Source organism: Macrobrachium nipponense, chromosome 32 (genome assembly GCF_015104395.2).
Source record: "Macrobrachium nipponense isolate FS-2020 chromosome 32, ASM1510439v2, whole genome shotgun sequence".
NCBI classification, from domain to species: domain Eukaryota; kingdom Metazoa; phylum Arthropoda; class Malacostraca; order Decapoda; family Palaemonidae; genus Macrobrachium; species Macrobrachium nipponense.
This window is the reverse complement of record NC_061094.1, coordinates 27193026-27214430: the sequence shown is the minus strand read 5'-3', so window position 1 is coordinate 27214430 and position 21405 is coordinate 27193026. Positions and strand designations below refer to the sequence as shown.

The window sequence follows — 21405 nt, the reverse complement described above, 5'->3', positions numbered from 1 at the left end:
AAACAGACATAGCACAGTTCACTGTATGTATTTATTTACTTATCAATAAAGCAAAAGAGTTTGTGTATTATATTTATTAATAAAGTGAAACACTTTATTTATTAATAGTGCAAAAGATTTTGCTCAGTTTTTCTTTTTCATCTGACCTACATAGTACAGGTATTCTCCTAGCCTAGCATATACTATGGTATATCATATATAAACGAATACAGTAGCCTAGCCTACAGTATAGTACTCTGTACAACATGTATGGCACAGTAATTAATATAAGCCAATTCTGGAGGTTCAATACATTCTAACTGATAATTCAGTAAAAAAAAATTAAATAAATAAGTGGACACAAAACAAGAATCAGCTTCTTTCCGACATCGACATAATTGAGTGATGTCTGGCTGCTGATGGCTACGTATAATTATAAATGTAACGAATATGCATCTTTTCCACGAAACTTTTAAAAAGTTATACATTACTTCACTGTATCCAATAATATTGTATGTTTTCCCATATTGTTGTATTTATAAAATAATAACATAACCATCAATGTTTAGGTTTGGAAATCAGCTGATGGCAAATACGAGTTTTATTTCGCAGTATTTACCTCAATTCTGTGCGAATTTTCTTGCTTCTAGTTAGCATACATGAATATCTAGATAATTTACTTATATGAGACAAGGTCATTTTTTGTTATACAACAAATTTTTAAGTCGAAATATGACTTGAATTAGTTTCATTGTGAACTAAATTATTTTTTTCGTTAACAGATCGCGTTGGAGCATGATTATTATGTAAAAAAAAAAAAGATGTGATTCTGTTCGCTATTTTCACTTGCTTTCATCGTAATACAAGCTTACATAAAAATATATCAGTCCTATTCTACATAGTGTCGTTCACAACGTAACTACGGTAATTGTTTACTGTCGTACGATGGTTGAAATACAAGCAAATGGAAGACGCTGTTATCCAATTCAGTTGTACTTGGCAAAAAAGTACGGAGTTCCCGAAGTCCAGGAACGTGACCCCCTTATTACTGTTATTTCTTATGGGAAAAATACTTCTAAATGATGCGTTTTTGATTAACGCAAGCTCTCCAGTAATGTAACCCTCGCATTAATTGAGAGGTGACTGTACAGGTTTTGTGTGATTGTGAGCGAGTGTTGTGGGTATCATGGAATCTCAAAACCCTTCTACAAGCTCCAGTACTGGCACCTGCAAGCTCAGAGGAAATGTCCTAGTGTAGAAGGTTTTCCTTGTTTCTGTTCCCTAGCCTCCATGAGTACTTATCGTCTTTCAACCTGGAGTAGGTCTAGAGCAAATATATGTAATGAAGATAGTTCTTGTTCAGAATGTAGTTCTATTGATTTGCCTTTGAAAGTTTTGGAATTGGGTTTGGGAGATTGTATATCTATTACTGTCCCAACTCACCTTTGGGGAGAGGGAGAAGGCTAGTGTTCTGTCCCGGGATCCTGGGATCCCGCCAGATAAATTGCTAACTTGAATCCCGGGACAAGTTACAAAAATCCTGGAATATCCCACTTATTGCTGTGCTATTCCTGCACAGCCAGAAACAGAAGATTTACTGCAAAATATTCAGATTATCAGATATTTAGTGATGTATGCTGCTAAACACTTTCATTATTAATGAATTTGCTGAATGAAATTCTCCATATGTGAAGTTACTGAAGTAATGTGCCATTTAAAGAGTTACTGAAAGAAGAAATAAAACTCTGGTTGCCCTCATGAAATACCTAAACCGTGGAACGTTGTATAACAACTGCAAATGAAAACTTCCAGCATTAGCGTCAAAGACAGAAATATTAGAGGCAGCAAAAAAGATGTTAACTAGAATGTTTAACATAACTGAGGACTGTAAGGAGGATTTGCTGTCTCATGCAGACTCATAGAATGATGTTTCACTCCAGCATGAAGCAAAGTCTCTCAGAGAAAAACTTAATGCAGCTGCAAATGAGGCTCAGAAAAGAAAGCACTATAATAAAAAAAAAAGTGAGCATCTTTCAAAGGAGCTTAGTGTGTTTGAGGCTATGGGAGAGGGAGAACTCAGAAGCTAGATATAATTTACATTGCCCTAATGTCCATCCCACCCAAAGCAGGATAGTTCATAACAAAAATGAGAACAAAGCTTAGTGACCGTAGCATTAAGTGTCTTTGTTTTCTGAAAAGTTATTTCAGAAGTGAGAAAGAGTTAGAATCCCTTTCACTGGGGATTTAATGTTCTGAGACATTATTTTAAGAGGAAGATTTTTTTAATGCATTTAAATTGCCTAAATCCTTTTGTCAGTAATACATTATATATAAGCAATTGTATGTATATTTCTTTTGGTAAAAAAAGTAGTTAATAGATGCTTTTCTGAAAAGCTAGTTCAGAATTTCAGAGCAAATAATTTTTCACTTTCACTGGAAATTCAGTTTTTTCTGTGGATATTGAAATTAAGTTTTTTCTGTGGATATTTTAAAAAGTAGATTCTTTTGTTCCTTAAAATATCCTATTTTTCTTGAGGAAATTGTTGAACAGTTGTCTGTCTATTTTTTTTAGTCAGGATATAGATAATAATGTATCCTTACTGCACAGTTCATTGCAAATTTAAAATATGTTGTGCTGAAGTTGGTTCCCCTGAAATGTAGGAATTTTTGTGCTTCTTTTCAAGAACAACAATTTTTGTGTTGTTGGAATTATGGTACATTGATTTTTTAATATAGTTTGTGCAGCACTGTTGTACTGTGTTATTATACTACTGTGTATGAATGTATTCTCAAAAAAAGGCAAATATAATATTTATTTCTGTTTTCCAAAGTGATGAAGTTGTAAAAACTGTTACATTACTTTAAAAAAAGGGAGAGAAAAAAAAAACTGGAAATTTTGGGATCCTGGGCAGAGAAAACCCCCAAAACCTAAAACACTGGGGGCATAGCCATCTTTATCCTTTGTTCCAGTAGTGCAGCTGTTAAATGTTTGGGCATCATTAGGCCTCTCAGACGTACAAACCTTAGATGGTCTTTTGTCCTACTTCAAGTCTGCCTGCATCTTACTACTGACCCCGATAGCTGTATACTGATCCCCCTAGGGCTCCACTTTATGGGGCACGTTCTGCGACATCTAGTGGGACATCCACAATACCAACCAAGCATCATTGAGGGTCACCTTCTGTCATGCCTACAGGGTTACCAACAGCCTCCACAAATTAATGACCTCATAGGTCCCAGTGCTTGGCCTTGGGCCTAAATTCTATGTTCAATTGAATTCAATTTAATTCCACACGATTCGTCTGCTCTAGTGACGTCACAACAGGGACCCTCTATGATGTCACCATACACTCCATCTACCTTAGTGACATCACAAGCAGGCCCCTCTATGATGTCATCAGCTGTTCCGACTGCAAACTCGCTCATTCAAGTGATGAGAGACTACTCTATCACTGAAGAGAAGTGCAATTGTGCTTGCTCTAAAGGCTTTCCTTCATCATCATCATCATCACCATCAATGGCGTCATCATCATCGTCATTGCCTGTCAAGCGTTGGAGGATTAGGGACTTCGTTTCTGATCCTAGAGCCAAGAAAAGAAGGAATATATCTTCTCCCTTGAGCCAGGACAGCCACATCCCAGCATCAGACCACAACCATTACTCTACCACTGACGTTCATTGTTATAAGACTACAGCTATTACAGATAATCATCTCTCCACCACCGTAGTCCCTGAGTCAACATTGGCACACGGTTGTTGCTCTCCCATAGACATTCAGCACCGTAGGAAGACTGGTATAGGGAAAGATCAGGACTCATCCGCCATTGCCCACGGCTGTGTTTCTTCTGTTACGGACCACATAAGGGTATCATTGGGAGACACGTGGACGGACTTCGGTAAATGATACCTCTCGTCCGTCAGCCACTAACCTGCAAGGACTTCTTTTGAAAAAGAAGTTAAAAGAAGTACCTCTGTCCCCAGTTCATCCTGTGAAGGATCGGGGAAAGGATGACAAGACCCCAATCAATAATTCTTGCGTACCAGATCCTCCAGTTAACATCCATTCGTGGGAGGGTCCTGTTGGTGTTAGGGGACCAATATCAGCAGCCTTGCTTTCGCTCCAGGTCTAAGTCGCCCAGGGGGCTAGTGATTCCTCCCTGGAGATTCACAACTGAAGATGTCTTGATGGCTAGACAACATTCACGTTCAAGATCCAGTAGTGGAGACCATGACTGTCATACATCTTTCCAGAGCTGTGCAGGTGACATGTCCAGGCCATGGGATAATTCACATTCATCGTGCGAGAAAGGTTCCTCTATTTCTAGAGCGAGTGTTTGAGATCTTTCCCTACCTTCCACTTCAGGTGTTCATTCCTCACAGGAGGTAGAAGATTTAGAGAACCAAGAATTTCTTTCTTCTTATGCTGAGGTTATTCACCTTATTCATCTGTTCAATAATCTGTCTTAGAGGACTGAAACTCATTCTGCAATCACTTCTACAGGTATAGAAGCCCTTTTGGCTGAAGAAGGATTCGAAAACTTCTTTTGAGTTGCCCATCTCTGGCCATGCAGACTCAGTCCTTCATCAGGTGAATTTGATGATTTTGGGTCACGATAAGTCTGCAGTAGAGAAGATTGTTTAGGTTTCTCCCAGCTCCTCTACCTCTCCATAGAAGATATTACATATATCATTCCAGTAGTACCTCTTCTGGGTAGACAGATTAATCCGGATGTTGTTCGATTGAAGCAGGGCTGACTTTGGATCAAGTTAAGATGGAACTACATTAGAGTCAGCAGCTTCTTATGTCTTCCAGACAACCTCTTGGCTGGACTTATGATCGACAACATTGATCAGTATTTCATCATCAACTTTACAAGAGACGCTGTCGATGATGCAGTTTACATCAGATTGTTGCAGTCTGGTTCAAAGGCCATCTTGTACCTAAAACAACTGAGTACCATTATATGGGCCAATCTCCTGCTAATGAGGAGAGATGCAGCCCTCACCAAGGTAACTCGGTCTGTCAATGTGGATTCCTTGTTCTTAAAGAATGGTGATATTTTGGGTTTGCAGCTGCTTCTCCTTAAGGATAAACTAGAGTTAGTTAGCTATTGACAGATGGAGAACCAGTACTAATGATGGATTGGTACAGCAAGCAGTAAGTCAGTCTATGACTGCTTTTTGATCTAATGTTGCAAGACAAATTCTGTAACATCCTCCCAAGAAGATGGTAAAACTAACTTCTATGAATAAAGCTTGTCAATCTCTCCTTTTTTGATGAAGAAGCCCCCTCAACAACAGCCCTTTCAGAATCGATTTCCAAGAGGAAGGGGCAATAGGGGCAAAGGCAGAGGTGGGAGATGGTCAAGGGGGTGCCCCTCCCCACTTCTTGCCACCAGGGAGGGGATGCCTGGCAAGCCATTGGTCTATGTGGCAAAGATTTGAGATGGAGCCGTGGGTAGTAGATGTACTTCAGGTAGGTTATCTGCTCCTATTTGACTTCTCCCCTCCTCTCTCAGATCATCCTCTCCTTCACCTGACCTACAATCAAGGATATCAAAAACACCTAGCCCTCCAAGACAAAGTGAGGAATATGATGGAGAAGGGAGCAATAGAGCAAGTGAAGCGTTCTTCTCCAGGATTCTACAGCTGAATCTCCCTGGTCCCCAAGGCCAATGGCGATTGGAGGACAGTCATTGATTTTTAAACGAACCTTTTCATCAGGAAGACGAGGTTCCGAATGGAAACTCCACGAACAGTTTTGACACCTGTCAGGGACAGTGACTACATGCTGATCATAGGCTTGAAGGACGCATACTTTCAGATCCCTATTCATTCTTCATTTCATTCTTGGAGAATTGGTGTTCCAGTTCAAGATGCTGTGCTTCGGCTTGACGACAGCTCCTTAGGTGTTCACAAGAGTTGTATTGACATAAGCTCATACTCAGTGGATCAGAATTCTAAGATATTTCGACGACTGACTGGTTTTGGTGAATTCCCATGAAAAGCTAATTCAGGACAGTGAAAGGCTTCTCCAATTTTATCACATCTTAGGCATGGTGGTAAATTTGAAAAGGTAAAATCTCCTTCCCAGTCAAAGAATACTGTACCTGGGAAGGGTCTTAGTCACAGCAGCATCAAGAATCTTTCCATCGGAACAGAGGATTGAGAAGTTCAGGACAGTGGCTCATTCCAGTTTCAAGAGAGAGTGATGAGAGGCACTGTTGTTTTGATGTCAGACAACACAGTGGTAGCTTATGTGAACAAACAGGGGACCCTGGTCTCACCAACTTCACCTGTTAACAGTCCAATTACACCAGTGGGCCATAGACAACTCAGTGGAGCTTGTGGCCAGGTAAACATTCCAGGCAAAAGGAATGTAGTGGCTCACAAGGAAAGTTGGCAGAAACAGATTCTGGGAACAGAGTGGTCTTTGCATCAGGAGATTGCAGACAGGCTATTTCCTTGTTGGGGAGGTCAATGATAGACCTCTCACTACAGGATTAAACAGAAAGTTAAGGATCTACTGTTTGGTGGTTCCAGACTCATTTGCCATGGCAGAGGACGCCCTTCAATACCCCTTGGACCCCCTCGAATTGGCACCACCTTGAAATGGTGAGGGGGCTCTTGAACCCCAGGAATTTGTTCCTGGGTTCAAACCCAAGAATCCCATACATCAATATATATATAAAACATATTTGGAATCTGGGTTTATATCTAAAGCTAAATAGTGGGAACTGTGGTAGGATCGTCAACCACCTGATAATTTTCGGACCTGAGAGATATCAAGATTGATAGCTCAAGGGTGGAACTATTCTTTAGGGCTGGACCATGAATTCCAGGGGGGTCTGGTTCTGGGGATAGGACTCTTGGCATTCTTTCCGGTTTGCCCATAACACGATTAGGTTGAGGATGGTTGTATTCTTGTAATACTCTCAGTCCTAGCAAGCTGGTTTTGCTTACACTTGTGCCAGTCAAATCATGTGCCATCCTGTGTGTGGTAGGGTAGTTTATCTTATCCTTTATGACTAGTGACTTTAAGGATTCTAGTACCCCTGGGCCCTTTGATGATGATTTGGCACAGATGACGACCTATGACAGGGCCTTGACACGATTGACAAATCTTGGCATGAACTTGACCATGTATATGGAATGCTCCAGTAGTGGTAATACCTCTCAGGGTAGTCATCACAAATTGAAAACTTGCCAGTGTAGGAACACTGTGGATAATTTGCAATTATTTCATGTAAAACACATTCTCTTGAAATGTGACTATGAAATACACACTTTAATTTTATAGTTATGGTAAAATAATAGTTATGAATGAACTTTGATGGAAATGAAGGAAAGTGGGAAGCATGGGTGACTTGTGAAAAACATGAAGCTGCACAAAGTCAGCAGCAATATTAATAATATAAAATTTTGTAAATCAACTGTCAAAGGAGTACTGTCTGACAAGACCCCGAAGAACATGGATGTTTACAGACCATCACAGTGGGTACAAGTGTCTCGGCCAAATTTGGATAATAATGCCACTTATGAAAGAACTCCCAAACTCCCAAACCTCCAATGTGGTTGATAGTATCTGCTTGAGAGGAAAATTACAATTATTACAAATTTAGCAGATACATCCAAAAAAAGGTTGGGTGTATTGATAGGGGTAACATCTCAAGGTTTGGTAAAGGCAGTGTCCTTATTCACACCAAATCAAAGATCAAGTCATATATGCTAACACTGAAGATGACACGATTAAAGAAATTAGGCCACACATAAATTTCAGTTATGGTACAGGAGTAGTATTTGATAGAGACCTTTGTGAATTGACGGAATGTGAAGTATTAGAAATTAGTCCAACTTCTGTATGGAAGGTATGAAAAATTCCAAAAGCAAATATGGTCATTTTAACTTTTGAGAACTCCGATGTACCATCTTATGTGAATTTTGGAAATGAAAGGGTCAAAGTTGAACCATTTTTATCAAAACTTCCGCAGTGCTACAACTGTTTTCAATTTGGTCAGCCATCCAGATTCTGCAAAAACTAAAATTTATAGTACAGGCATTTATCAGCGGGGGTTCCGTTCCTGAGGGGGTACTGATGCAAAAACCACCATTAACCAAAACCGTGATTTAGAGCGCTTTAATGGCACCGATAACCTGTTATCAGCGCCATAAGCACCATTATGGTGCCTCTGTTAGGTATGTTGTGGCGCCGATAACCAGAACTTGGCCTGTTATGGTGACATAAATCACCAATTTTATGGCGCTAGATGAGGGCCATTGAACCGGATCACTGATAACCGAGTCTGCTGATAACCGGGGACTGCCTGTAATTGCTCAGCTCCTGACCTTGTTCCTTGTTCAAAACAACCAAAATGTATTAATTGCTAACATACCCCATCCAATAAAAAATGCAGCCAATATATATAAATAAGGGATTTTGACAAAGGAAAAATCTATTTCTGGGCAAGGACCTGTGTCGCCCAGTGAAATGTCCCTTTAGCACACATTTCTAAGGTATAAATATTGCTATGATACCCAAGAAAAAGCTAATATGGAAATGCCAGAGTATTCTGGCTCGCTCACCTTATTTAAGGTGTCGGTATGGTTTCTGGGGCGAGTGAAACCACTACCAGAGGTCCTTTGCCATTTAGATTCCTCCTTCTTCAATATCCCTCATCTACAGAGGAGCCGAGCTAAGGCCCACTACCCGCTACCGTTACGGCTAGCGCCTCTGACGTCATTCCTGCAGATAGCACCAAAGCTTGGGCCAAGAAAGGGGGGGGGGGGGGGGAAAAAGGAAAGGGTGAGATTTCACTGGGCGACACAGGTCCTTGCCCAGAAATAGATTTTTCCTTCATCAAAATCCCTTTTCTAGGCTCAGCATGTGTCGCTCCGTGAAATAGTACTACCAGAGAAATGGCCATACAAGCTTGGAAAGAGGAAGCACACAACTAAAAAGACAGGATAATAAAAATCAGTTAAGGTTAATTGCTATAATCTAGATGTAAGGTTAAAGAACTAGTAACAACAGAGCAATTTGAACCTTAACACTAATCCAATATACAAAAACATAACGGTTATTCATAAGTATACAGTAAGACTAAATGCAAACTGGGACTAGTCCCAGGTACAAAACATATGGAAATTATCACAAGTATATACAATATGTGGCATCCAAGGTACAGTATGACTACAATGGCAACTGAGCTACGGCAAGAATGCTAGCGAGGCAGGTAGGAAAGAGAGATGTAAGGAGAGACAAAGGATAAACTACTTCCTACTAAATTAAGCAGTGTCAGGGGAAACTGTGTTTCCGGCTGCCACTGCTGGAAATTTAAGGGCTTCTAAGGACTTATTGGCGTTTGAATACTGTCGGAGATTTCCAGCCTGTGTACTTCTTCAGATCTTCAAAATTCATGTGTTGAAAATAATTAATAGAGGTGGCTACTGCCCTAACATCATGTACCCGTGGGAAGGACTGCGGGTTGGCCTGTTTTATAAAGTATAAAATCTGTTGCCTAATTCCTTTTAAGGAAATGGTGCCTCCCTTTTCTCTAATGAACAGAGGGCCTGAAGATATCAGGGCAGTTCTACTTAGATATGCTCTTAGTGAAGTAACTGGACATGAGGACGGGTCCTGTGGAAGTGGGACAATCTTCCATGGGGCCCATCTATCCAGTGGGTCCTCATTTTTAGCTAGAAATTGGCAATCTGGAGAAAGTAACACTTCTCCTGAAGGAAAAAACTCTATATGATCTGATTCTCTAGATAGAGCCGACAGTTCAGATATTCTGGCTCCTGAGGCCAAACTTATTAGGAATAATGTTTTACTTAAGAGAGCTATATAGTCACATGAGTCATTATTAGTGTCCGAGGCCAATTTAAGGACATCATTTAAGAACCATGACACAGACTTGGGCCTCTCGGATGGTCTGAGTCTAGCGCAAGCCTTGGGGATAGATGAAAAATATGAATCTGTTAGATCTATTTTGAATCCAAACTGGGAAGATCTTCTTAAGAGCGGACTTAGTAGTAGTAATAGTACTAGCTGCTAAACCTTTCTCAAATAGTGTTATGAAAAAGGATATGGCCAGATTCGTGGTCATGGTTTGTGCATTAGAGTCCCTCAGGAATATAGCTAGTTTTTTAACTGCTGAATCGTATTGACGCAAGGTCGATTCTCGTTTATCGGATTCTAAGAACAAGATGTTCTGAGGATCGATATTAGCATTCCTCTGTGCTGCAAACTTCATGAAGTCCATAAAGTTAGGGCTTTCTGAATTCCTGAGGAAGCGAACACAGTCCGCATTTGTACTAGTTGTAATAGTTTGGGATTGGGAATCCGTTGAGGTCGGAGTCCCAATTCCAGTAGAAGCGGGAACCAATTGTTCTTGGGCCAATTGGGGGCTATTAAAGCAATGTGACCTTTGAACGTCCTGAGTTTGTTCAGGACTTTCAAGAGAAGATTCACTGGAGGAAAGAGGTAAATCTTCTTCCACACATTCCAATCTATAGCCATAGCGTCCTTGGCATAAGCCAGAGGGTCCAGGTCGGGGGCCACATAACAAGGGAGTTTGTGGTTCGATTCGGTGGCGAGAGATCTACCTGAAGCCCCGGTACTAGTTGACAGACCCAACTGAATGACTCCTTGTCCAGGGACCACTCTGACTCCAGCGGAACTGAACGTGATAGCGCATCCGCTACCACGTTTCTTACCCCTGCTAGGTGAGTGGCTGACTGGTGCCATTTGTTCCTGCCTCCCCTGTTGATGCAGTGTACTACCACTGCACTGTCCAGCACCAGCTTGATATGAGATTTCTTGGCTGGATGAAGCTTTTTCAGGATGAGGAACACTGCCATAGCTTCCGGTACATTGATATGAAGGTGGCGGAATGGTAGGGACCAGGTTCCCTGTACCTTTTTGTACTGTGAATAACCGCCCCACCCGCTTATTGATGCGTCTGTGTGGATCACTAAGGCCGGCGGAGGGAACTGGAGGGGAATTGTCTTTGACAAATTCTTGATCTCCGTCCACGGGCGTAGTCTCTTCCGTAAGATCGCCGGGATAGGAGCTAGTTTGTCCTGGGATCTCTTGTTTGCTCTTGATCGCTGGTTTATGTCCTTTAGTCTGGCTTTCAGTAGAACGTCCGTTACTGAAGCGAATTGGAGAGACGTGTGTTTGCACTTGAGAAATTGTCTGGTTGCTTTGGCTATTTCCTAGCCACTGGAAGCTGGACTCCGGTGTTAGCCAGGACTTGGTTCTGTTTATCTGGAAGCCTAGATGTTCCAGAAACCGGATTACTTTGACCGTTGCTTTGTGACATGCTTCGATGCTTGTGGCCCACACGAGCCAATCGTCCAGATAGGCTACTAGCATTATTCCTTGAGACCTTAGTTCTTGAACAACTGTCTCCGCCAATTTTGTAAATATCCTTGGGGCTATGTTGAGCCCGAATGGCATTACTTTGAAGGAGTAGGCCTGTTTTCCTAGCCTGAAGCCTAGAAACGGGCGGAATTGCCTTGCTACTGGAACATGATAGTAGGCATCTGTAAGATCTATAGAGGTGGTGACGGCCCCACGGGGAAGTAAGGTCCGCACCTGCGAAACGGTCGGCATCCAGAACTTGTCGCAGTGAATGAATAACTTCAGACGGGACAACTCTAAAATTATTCTTCGCTTGTTTGAGTCTTTCTTTGGCACGCTGAACAAGCGACCTTGACGCTACTCCTTTTTGAAGGAGTTCTTGGGAATACTCTACCAATTCCACTGTTGGTTCCTGATAAAAGGTGTTGGATGGAGGGGGACCTTTGAGCCAACTCCATCCTAGACTTTTGGACACAATGCTTTGGTCCCAATTGCTGAACCTCCAACGGTGACAAAAGAGGAACAGTCTCCCTCCTACCTGGGGATTCTCACTGGTTTGAGGAAGGGCGTGCACCACGTCCTCCTTGGGAACCCTTGCCTCGGTTGGTGGCTCTTCCGCCGCCTCATTGACGGAAGGCACCTCTAGCTCTGCTACCCCTGCCAAACCTGTTGAAGGCTTTGAAACGACTGGTTTTCAAACACCGGGTTGTAAGCAGGGGAGACAGTATAGGAGGCTGAAACCTGTGCCTGTTGCGGCGATTGTGTCAGCAGCACAAACTGCTGTTGTGGCTGCGCCTTAGAGGTTGAAGGTTGCGGTACCTGAGATACCGGAACCGCTTGTACCAGAGTCTGTTGTTGAGGGGCCTGGAAGGGCTGGAACTTCCTAGGCTTCTTCTTTGACTTGGGGTTCGATCCGGCGGACTCCGGTTTCCATTTGGAGACGAGTCCCCAGCGAACCCTTAGGCTCTGGTTGAACTTGACCGCCTCGCAGTGCACTTCGTTCGCTACTGAGGCTGGGAAGAGGTCAGAGCCCCATATGGATGAGGCTAAAAGCTTGTTGGGCTCGCAGCGGATCGTGGCCTCCGCCAGCACATGTTTCCTACAATTTCGTCTAGCTATGACGAAATCATACAAGTCACATTGCATTGAATACAATAGTGACTTGACGATGATCTTAAATAACGTTTCTTCTCCGTAGATTAGAGCCGATACTTCTGTCATAACTAGCGAGTTGAGGGACCTGCAAAGCCTCATCCTGGCGTCATACTCAGTTTGAATGAGGTTTTCTGATAGCCTGGGTAACCTCTCGCTAAATAGCGTGATGGCGCAGTCTGGCTTTAGCTTACCTACAGAAAAGGTGGCCGTAAGATCTACCCAGTGATCATCAGTTCCGGGGAGCAGGAGGGAAGTCAGTTCTGTCTCCTGGAGCTGGGGGCATGGGCTCGTCCTTCATTGCTGCCTGCAATGTCAATTCTGCCACCTTAGACGTGAACAGGATGGGCGTTTCATCGTCTACGGTGAAGATTGTGAACAGGCTCTTGAATGCCGTAACCCTGGTATTAGTGCATTGCCACTCCTCAAGGTTACGCAACCATGCCTGCTGGGCTTGGTCCCGGGAAAGAATTACTGTTTCCTTTGGGACCTTGTCTTCCCTTCTCATAGCTGCCTCCGTCAGGCGGACATAGCCTATGAAAGGGGGCTGTAATCCTTGCGGATAGAACTCGAAGTCCTCAAACCTTCGAGTTCCGCAGCCCTCAATCGTGAGCATATGAAGCAACCCTCCATGGGTTGTTCGGCGTAAAGGGAGGAAGGGTAGACGAGTCCGGCATTAGCCAGCCCTGAGCTTCCAGGCCGGACTGTGGAAGTCCTGTCCGTGCATTCTCTCGGAGACCTGCAATATGGTTCTCCTGGGTAACCAGTCTATCCGAGATAGCTTGGATAGACTGCCCTGACGCCTCTAAGGAGGAGGACAATTGGACAAACATTTCTTGGAACTTGGATTGCACCAAGTTCCCGACCATGCTGCCCATCTGCTGCATAATATTTGCCAAAATATTTGGAGAGATATTTGCAGAGAAAACGTCAGGGTCAAAGGAGGAAGGTTCTTCCTTCTCCTTAGGAACCTTGGATCTGGCTCCTTTTGAGGAGGGCTGAGCCCTCTCCTTCGAAGGCTTGGTCCTCGACCCTTTAGAGTAGGAAGCCAGTTTAGCCTTGTCAGCCCCGGGATGGTGAGCCGGAAGCTTACAGACAAGGCTGGTACCTGACTTCTTAGACACGGACTTCTGCAGCGCTTTAAAGTCTCGCTTGCCTTTGACTTTAGGGATCGCCAAGGTGGACTTCGGCCTGACCAACTGAAGTCCCCCGGTGAATCCCTGGAAAGAGGTTGAAGTCGAATGGGAAGAAGCTTAAAGTCCGGGAGCTTAGACGAATCCGGCATGACGGCAGGTATTGCTACCTGACCGGAATGAGAGGGGCCTGCCGCCAGCGAGTCCCTAATGCCCATCATAGCATTTTTCTGGGCAGCCATCCTCTCCGACAGGGATTGGATCGACTGACCCGAGGCCTCGACCTTGCTAGAAAGCTGGGAGAACATCTCCTGAAACCTAGTGTTGACTAGGTTCCCGACGACGTCTCCCACCCTCTCCAAGATATTGGAGGAGAAAGCTACGGGGTCGAAGGAAGAAGACTGGGCCTTCTCCTTCTGAGACCTATGCTTGGGGGACACAACCTTAGGTTTATCCGCCCCGGGATGGTGAGCCGGGGACTTCTGGATAGAAGGGGCTGACTTCTCTGGCAGTGACTTCGGCTTGGGTTTAAAGTCCGTAGAGGACTTGACCTTGGGATCACGGAAAAAGTTTTTGGTCGTACCGACCTCTGCTTCTCGGTGAAACCCCGGAAAGAAGTGGAAGTGGAAGGGATAGGAGAAGAAGGAGAAGGAGAAGGACTCAAGGAAAGCCCTTGAGCCCCTACAGGACCTGCCTCAAGTACACCCTTACCTGGGCCAATGACATCTACAGTCATGGGTTCTTAAGTCTAAGTTGAGGGCCGCCACGTCCTCTGCGACGTCCCCCGTCAGGTCCCCTTCCGCCGAAAGCGAGACCATAGCCTGGAAATCAGCGATGAGCGGAGCGGCAACTTGGGGGTCCACGACCGAGCCCCTCTTCGCGCCGGGGAAGACTAGGTCAGCCATGTCCTGGGCCAAGATGTACGGGTGGCCTTTGGGAGAATTCCTCCCGAAACCTCCGACCCAGGCCTTCAAGGATGTTAAGGCTGCCACTCTCTCCGCTTCCAAAACCTGTAAGAAGGGTTAGAGGTAGCCATAGAGAGAAGATGATTGAATTGTATGAATCAAAACAATTCAATTCTAAAATATGCACGTAAGTGAATATAATAAGCGAACGAATGGACTCAGTGCCATTGATAATGGAGACTTAACCCAGTAGAGGCTCCTTCGACTAAGGCGTAGCAAGTGTGGCAGTTGTCGTGATGCCACACCAAGTAGTCATCGACTCGCACAGCGCACCCGGCGTGGGAGCGGCAGACTTCATGGCCACAGGGATCCTGCAAGACAGCGTTACAGCCGGATTCCTGGCAACAGATGACCTGTAAGTCAAAGGATACATGAGTATCATGACAACCTCCAGGGAGGTTATAGAACTTAATACTATAAGTCTAATGTAGTAGGCGCCGGAGTGGAGCCTACTAACCAGAGGAATATATATATATAAATATGTATGCATGCAGTCACATATGGAAAATAAGGTTCATAGCGCCGGAGTGGCTCCGGAGAACCAGACCAGTGTAGCTATGTCAAGGTAACTGCTGCACTGCTATGCATAGCTCCGTGTATATAAGAGGGGGAGAGATATGAATCAACTCCGCCGGGGGCCGGAGTATGCCGCAAGCCACTGCAGGAGCGGAAGTGAGACAGTGGAACAGAAAACCATAGAGTGACATACCAGACATAAACAAACTAGTTTTTGTGTAATGCTATATATATAATGGGGAAACAATTGTACACATGTACGGTGGATGATACCCTAAACATTCTCGAGTCAGGTCCGGTGTTGGCCGGAGCTGAGTCCGCCGGAGTGGAGAGAAGGGAGTACTAGGGTGGTGGGAATGAGAGGTGGTCCCACCTCCCTTGCCTGGTGGCTCACCGTATTACGGTGCAGGGAGGGAGGGGGGAGAGTACCCAAGCCCGAGAGAACTCCCCCTCTCATGCGGACTCGGATAGCTAGCTGCGTAGCGAGCGAGTCATCATTCCACCGTGGTGGGTGGGCATGGTGCGGAGGGGGAGAGGAGGAGGGGAGGGGGGAGGAGTCAGCAACGGGGTGGCTCGTACGCGATCAACTGGAAACCTTCCCAGCCGGGTGAACAGGCACGCGGTTGTAAGGCCAATGATCGCAAGGGGCCAACCGGCCCTGAAGTCGCATATAGCATACAACAATAAATAACCTTAGAAACATACATATAAATATAAAATAACAAAATAATAAAGTAATAAAATATCAGCTAGTCTAACATGGGGGGGGGGGGTTGATACTAAAACAGCGTAAGATAAGGATGTCCAGGAGGGGTAGGCTAATCGCAAGTCTGGCGACTCGGGTGTGTAGCCTAACCCTAAGGCGGCTAGTCGGTATGCTGTACCAAATAAGGGGGCAGGAGACTAGGAGCCAGGACATAAAACGAAGGGACTAGGTCCTAACATAAGGGGGAGACTCCTAACAAATCGGGATCTGACTAGGCTAGGCTACGATCCGAAAAATGCGGACGGAGTAGGGGGACCCCGTGAAAGGCTAGACTGAATAAATTCAAGCTGACTGCATGAAAAACACAATAAAACAGTTATGGAATAATAAAAAGTACTGCTAAGGTAACTCTGATGGTATGGGAGACCAAAGAGAGAGGGAGCCGCCATGCGGTCCGGGAGAGAGAGGTCGGCGCGGGAACCATGATGCTCACGCTACCTAATCTCCACCTAAACATAATAAAATGGGAAAGATCCGTATAATGAGATCATAAAACCATAACAGCAGTACTTAACTTTGATGCAGAAGCTTGATCCATCGTAAAAGCAGAAGATAAATCCAAAGTCAGCACAAATACACAGAGCACAAGCAAGACGCGTGTAATGGCGGTGAAGCTATCAGAAGGAATGACGTCAGAGGCGCTCACTGTAGTAGTAGAGGGTAGCGGGGCTATAGTGCGGCTCCTCTGTTGATGGGAGTTTGGCGGAGGAAGAAGCTAAATGGCAGGGTACCTCTGGTAGTGGTATTCACTCGCTCTTTATATATACCGACACCTTTTATTACAAGGTGAGCAAGCCATTTATCTTGGCACTAATGTTTCTCTTTTTCTCTGGTATGAATAGCAATATTTATACCTAGAAATAGTATCAAAGGAACCTATTTCATGGAGCGACACAGGCTGAGCCCAGAAATTGTATTATGTCGTATGAGAATTGGCCATACTCAATTGACCCACAGATTCCTTTTAGATGGGGGAACTGCACCAGTTTGTATACTGTGTGACTCTTCTCTTACTGTGGAACACATGTTATTACATTGCTGTAGGTATGCTGCAACATGGCAAAGACATGGCATAGTGGGGAAGGATATAGCAAAGCTACTTGGTCCTAATGTCCTAAGGTGAGCAAGCCATTTATCTTGGCACTAATGTTTCTCTTTTTCTCTGGTATGAATAGCAATATTTATACCTAGAAATAGTATCAAAGGAACCTATTTCATGGTAGCGCACATCAGGCTGGAGCCCATGTCAAATTGTAATTTATGGTCGTATTGAGAATTGGCCGATTACTCAAGATTGACCCACAGATTTCCTTTTAGATGGGCAGTGGGAAACTGCACCAAGTTTGTTTGTATAGCTGGTGTGAGTCTTTCTTCTTCTTAACTGTGGAACACATGTTATTTACTATTGCTGTAGGTATGCTGCAACATGGCAAAGACATGGCATAGTGGGGAAGGATATAGCAAAGCTACTTGGTCCTAATGTGGATGTTAATAACGTTGTGGCATTCCTTAGCAACATAAACGTCTATAATGGAATTTAATATTTGACCTCTTGGAACTTTGCTAAGTATAGTATATACACTTGCAGTTGTGCATACTATAAGTATTTTTATGTACATTTTTTATTTTTTACTGTTTTACACAAAAGGTTGCATGCATATCCTAAATTCAAAGTTATAATGTTTTATAGAGGATATCTTACCAGACATCAATTTTTACCATAGTTTTAAAATTATTTATTATATTATTTATTCAGTTCATAAATTCAATGACATACATCTCAAACCAAATTCATTACAGTGCTGAATAATCCTTTGGATTCCAGTGCTTGGCTTTAAGCTTAAATTCCATATTCCATTCCAGTACCCCTGGGACAACCTGGTCATATAAACCTTCCCCCAGTTTTGCCTGATCCATCATGTCCTGAACAGAGTGATGAGGCCCAGAATCTCAAGATGACTCTTGTAGCTCCTTTCTGGCCACAAGCAGAATTATTTCCAGGTCTGCTGTCACTGCTATCAGCTGTTCCAAGAGAGATACTCCTTGGCACAGTCTACTTGATCAACCTCATGTAGAGAGGTACCATGAGTCGATAGGTTCCCTATCACTTCATGGATGGAGACTATAAAGTACCTCCTGTGAGTGAGAGGCTTTTGTCGAGGGCGCAGCAACTCAAATGTCTTGATACCTCAGGAAATCTACTTCATCGGTGTACTAGGGGAAGTGGGCAGTCTACTGTGATTGGTGTCACTGCTGGGGTTACTATCCACTTGGAACCTCTGTTCAGCAGATAGCTGATATCCTAATCTTTCTCATATTGGAAAAACATCTTTCTCTCTTTGCCATAAAGGGGTACAGGCCTGATTTAACTTTGGTTCTTTGTATGAGGAATGGGGACATACCCTATGTCTTGGGAGCTATCTATGCTGATTAAAAGCTTTGAGCAGTCCTGTTCCCCTAGAGAGCTCAAACCTTCTGCATGGGATCTAACTCTGGTACTTAGTAGCCTCACTCAAACTCCTTGCAAACCTTTATGTCAGTCTTCGGATATACTCTTGACCCTTAAGACAGTTTTCCTAATAGTCTTGGCGTCATCATAAAGGGTGAGCGAACTCTATGGCGAACTCCTATGATGTCAAATATATCAGGGGTTGGGGGTAATAGCCTCTGAATTTGTTGTGGAATTCGTGGCTAACACTCAAAATCCTTCAATTCAGGATGACAGGTTTACCTCCTTTTCTTTCTCTTTGTTGCGAGACATTGTTGACAACAATCTAGACGAATTACTTCTTTGCCCCATTAGATCGCCTCAGGCTGGGGTGTCAAAGGCGTTTGACTTAGCACAAGCTGGGTCAAGAGAGGTGTCCAAGAATACAATCTTGTTCTGGCTGCAAGAAGTGATCAAGAATGCCTACTCCTCATCATCAGATTCTACTACCAATACCATGCATGCAGGAGCACTTGACATTAGAGGATTGAGTTCCTCTTTAACATTCAAGAAGAATGTATGTATCTGTTTATAGAACTGATTGCTGGTTCATGGCTTCGTTAAACCACTTTCACTTCCTTCTACCTGATGGACATTGCCCACAGGACCTTGGATACTTTGTCCATGGGTCCTGTGGTGGCTGCTCAACAAGTTGTGTAGCTCATCCAGTGCCCCTTGCAGGACAGTTTGTATCTTGCCTAAGATTTTGGTATGAAAGTGAAATGAATGAGATGACTGGTCTTTCTTTTTTCTTTCATCCTTCTTCTCTTCCTCTGGGTGTATGAAAATATTGCCATCATACTGTGAGAGCACTCGTTATTAATGTAAGGATACCTTTCAATACCAAACTCTCCTTGCTCTAGCAAGAAGAGAGAGGAGTGATAACAAACCTATGGCATTGGTTCGTTATTTGAACAGATAACTTTTCATTTTCCGCGTATGCAGTGGGTTTAGGCATTGTACTAAAACCTATAATCTGCGGTTTTAACATTTAACTCCCACATCTAGCCACCCCTTTGTCAGTTTACCCTGGGTTAAGAAATAACTTGAGCGTCATGAGATCAAGCTTGGGTTGGTGCTGTCACCTGCCTCATTTATGACAATGCCAGAAGTCACCACATAAGTTATTTCTTCTGGAGCTGGACTGGTGGGTAGGCCCCCAGCCAGTTTAGGATGTCTGTACCTCCCTCCGAGTATAAGTCTATCCTAGTGTTAAGACTGAAGGTTTGTTCGTGTATGAACAAATGACAGATTATCTAAGACAATTTGTATTTTTCATAGCTACAAACCTAAGGTCTTAACATTATACTGCCCCCCTCTAGCCACCCCTCTGTCTTGCTAAGACATCCTGAGTTGGGAAAGACTGATGCTGTGGCGTGAGTGTGTGGTCCTTGACCACTCTTCACCCGATATATGCACGCATTGCCAGATCTCAAAAGATTCCTTGCTTTCATCTGCGATTTAACCGGATCCAGCTAGCCGCTAGAAATATCCTATCCAATTCTATTATTAAGACCTCAGGTTTGTAGCTATGAAAAATACACATTTTCTTAGATAAGTTGTCATTTTGTCATTTTTTTAATATAAATTCCTGAACCTAATTAACCTTTTCCTCTTTTTATTTACAGTTTGTTTGCTCAGGTTTCAAATGTATTTGCTCTGGCAGTAGTATTCTGGTTTGACTTCTCCCACTCTGAAAAGGTCCCCTTTCGACTAAAGGAGTTCTCCTTAGTTGGTTTTCCATTCTTCTTTGCAGTGGCCATCTACTGTTATGAGGTAATGTATAAATTTTTGAGACTTATTCTCTTTAAGCTAAGTAATATTGTTATTATTGCCTCCCATACTATGGAACGTATGGGGCTTGTGTGAAGTTATGCCATTCATTTCTTTCCTCTGCTTTATCTTCTATAAATCTTTTGTTGCCCACTGTAGCCCTATCATATACTATTCTCCCTGGGGTTGCACGAAGGATGTATGTAGACTGTATGTATATCTCATTAAATATTATCTCATCTACGCAGGGAACTTTTGTCATTTTCCTTATTGTATCACTTCTAACTCTATCCTGCCATCTCACACGTAATATTGTATTCATAAACTTATGCCTGTACATATAGTCTTTCACTAAATTCAAGAGAATTTCAGTTAGTTTTGTATATTTAAAAGGAATGCCTTAGCAACACAAGACCTTCCATAATATTGGTCTGAAGATGCTGTCAGATGCCTCCTTGTAATCAACGAAAGCCATATGAAGAGATTTATATCTAAAACTAGTTTGTTCATCTGTTAAGCATTTTACTGTCTCTTCATCCTATTGAGAATAATAAGCATACTGAATATTTTTGTTACAACTGATACAAGTTCAATGCCCTTGTAGTTATCACATTAAATCATGTCACCTTTCCTTGATTACCTTTGCTATGACTTCCAGTTCCCAATCATTAGGTTTGGTTCCTTATTCAGTATTCTGAAAAACAGTCTAGTTAGTAAATGAATTGTCACTTAAGTTTCAAGTAAAACCATTTCTTCAGAGATTCCATCAAAGCCTGTTGTTTTCCTTCTCAAGAGCACATGTTCACACAATAAAATAGGCACAGTGCAACACTTTAAAAAGCAAACGATCACATAAGGAACTGTTTTTATCCCTGTTTGATTATCAATGATCTGTAGCTGTGTGATTGCCGGTTCTGCAACACAATAGTACCTGCATGTTTGCAGTTACACTATTTAACAAATCATCTCAGAGTTTCAGAGCATGTAATTGTGAGATGAACAGATTGACACTTTCATTTTTAAGATACGTATGAAAATAAAACAGATAGCAAAGATACAAAGCACAGGTTTTATTAGGCAAACAGCAGACACCGAATGACTGAATCAAGAACACTCACTTGTTCAGACAGGAAAGGTTTGATTATGTGTGTTCATTTTACAGCCCGGTAGATCAAATTTGTATCAGTGTTCAGTAAATTTTGTGTCTTAGATACATAGGTTACCTGTGTTACATAGTTTGTATATTGATTTCTGTAAAGCTAACTTGT

The 21405-nt window shown here is 43.1% G+C and overlaps 1 protein-coding gene across 1 annotated transcript in view; it reads left to right on the top strand.

The window, feature by feature from the left end:
* The window catches only part of LOC135207393 (uncharacterized), a 170362-nt gene that overhangs the window by 131479 nt on the left and 17478 nt on the right, over positions 1–21405 (top strand). The window contains exon 5 of the mRNA XM_064239123.1: positions 19993–20140. Coding sequence (XP_064095193.1) covers positions 19993–20140 — 148 coding nt within the window. The remainder of the gene's footprint in view (positions 1–19992; positions 20141–21405) is intronic.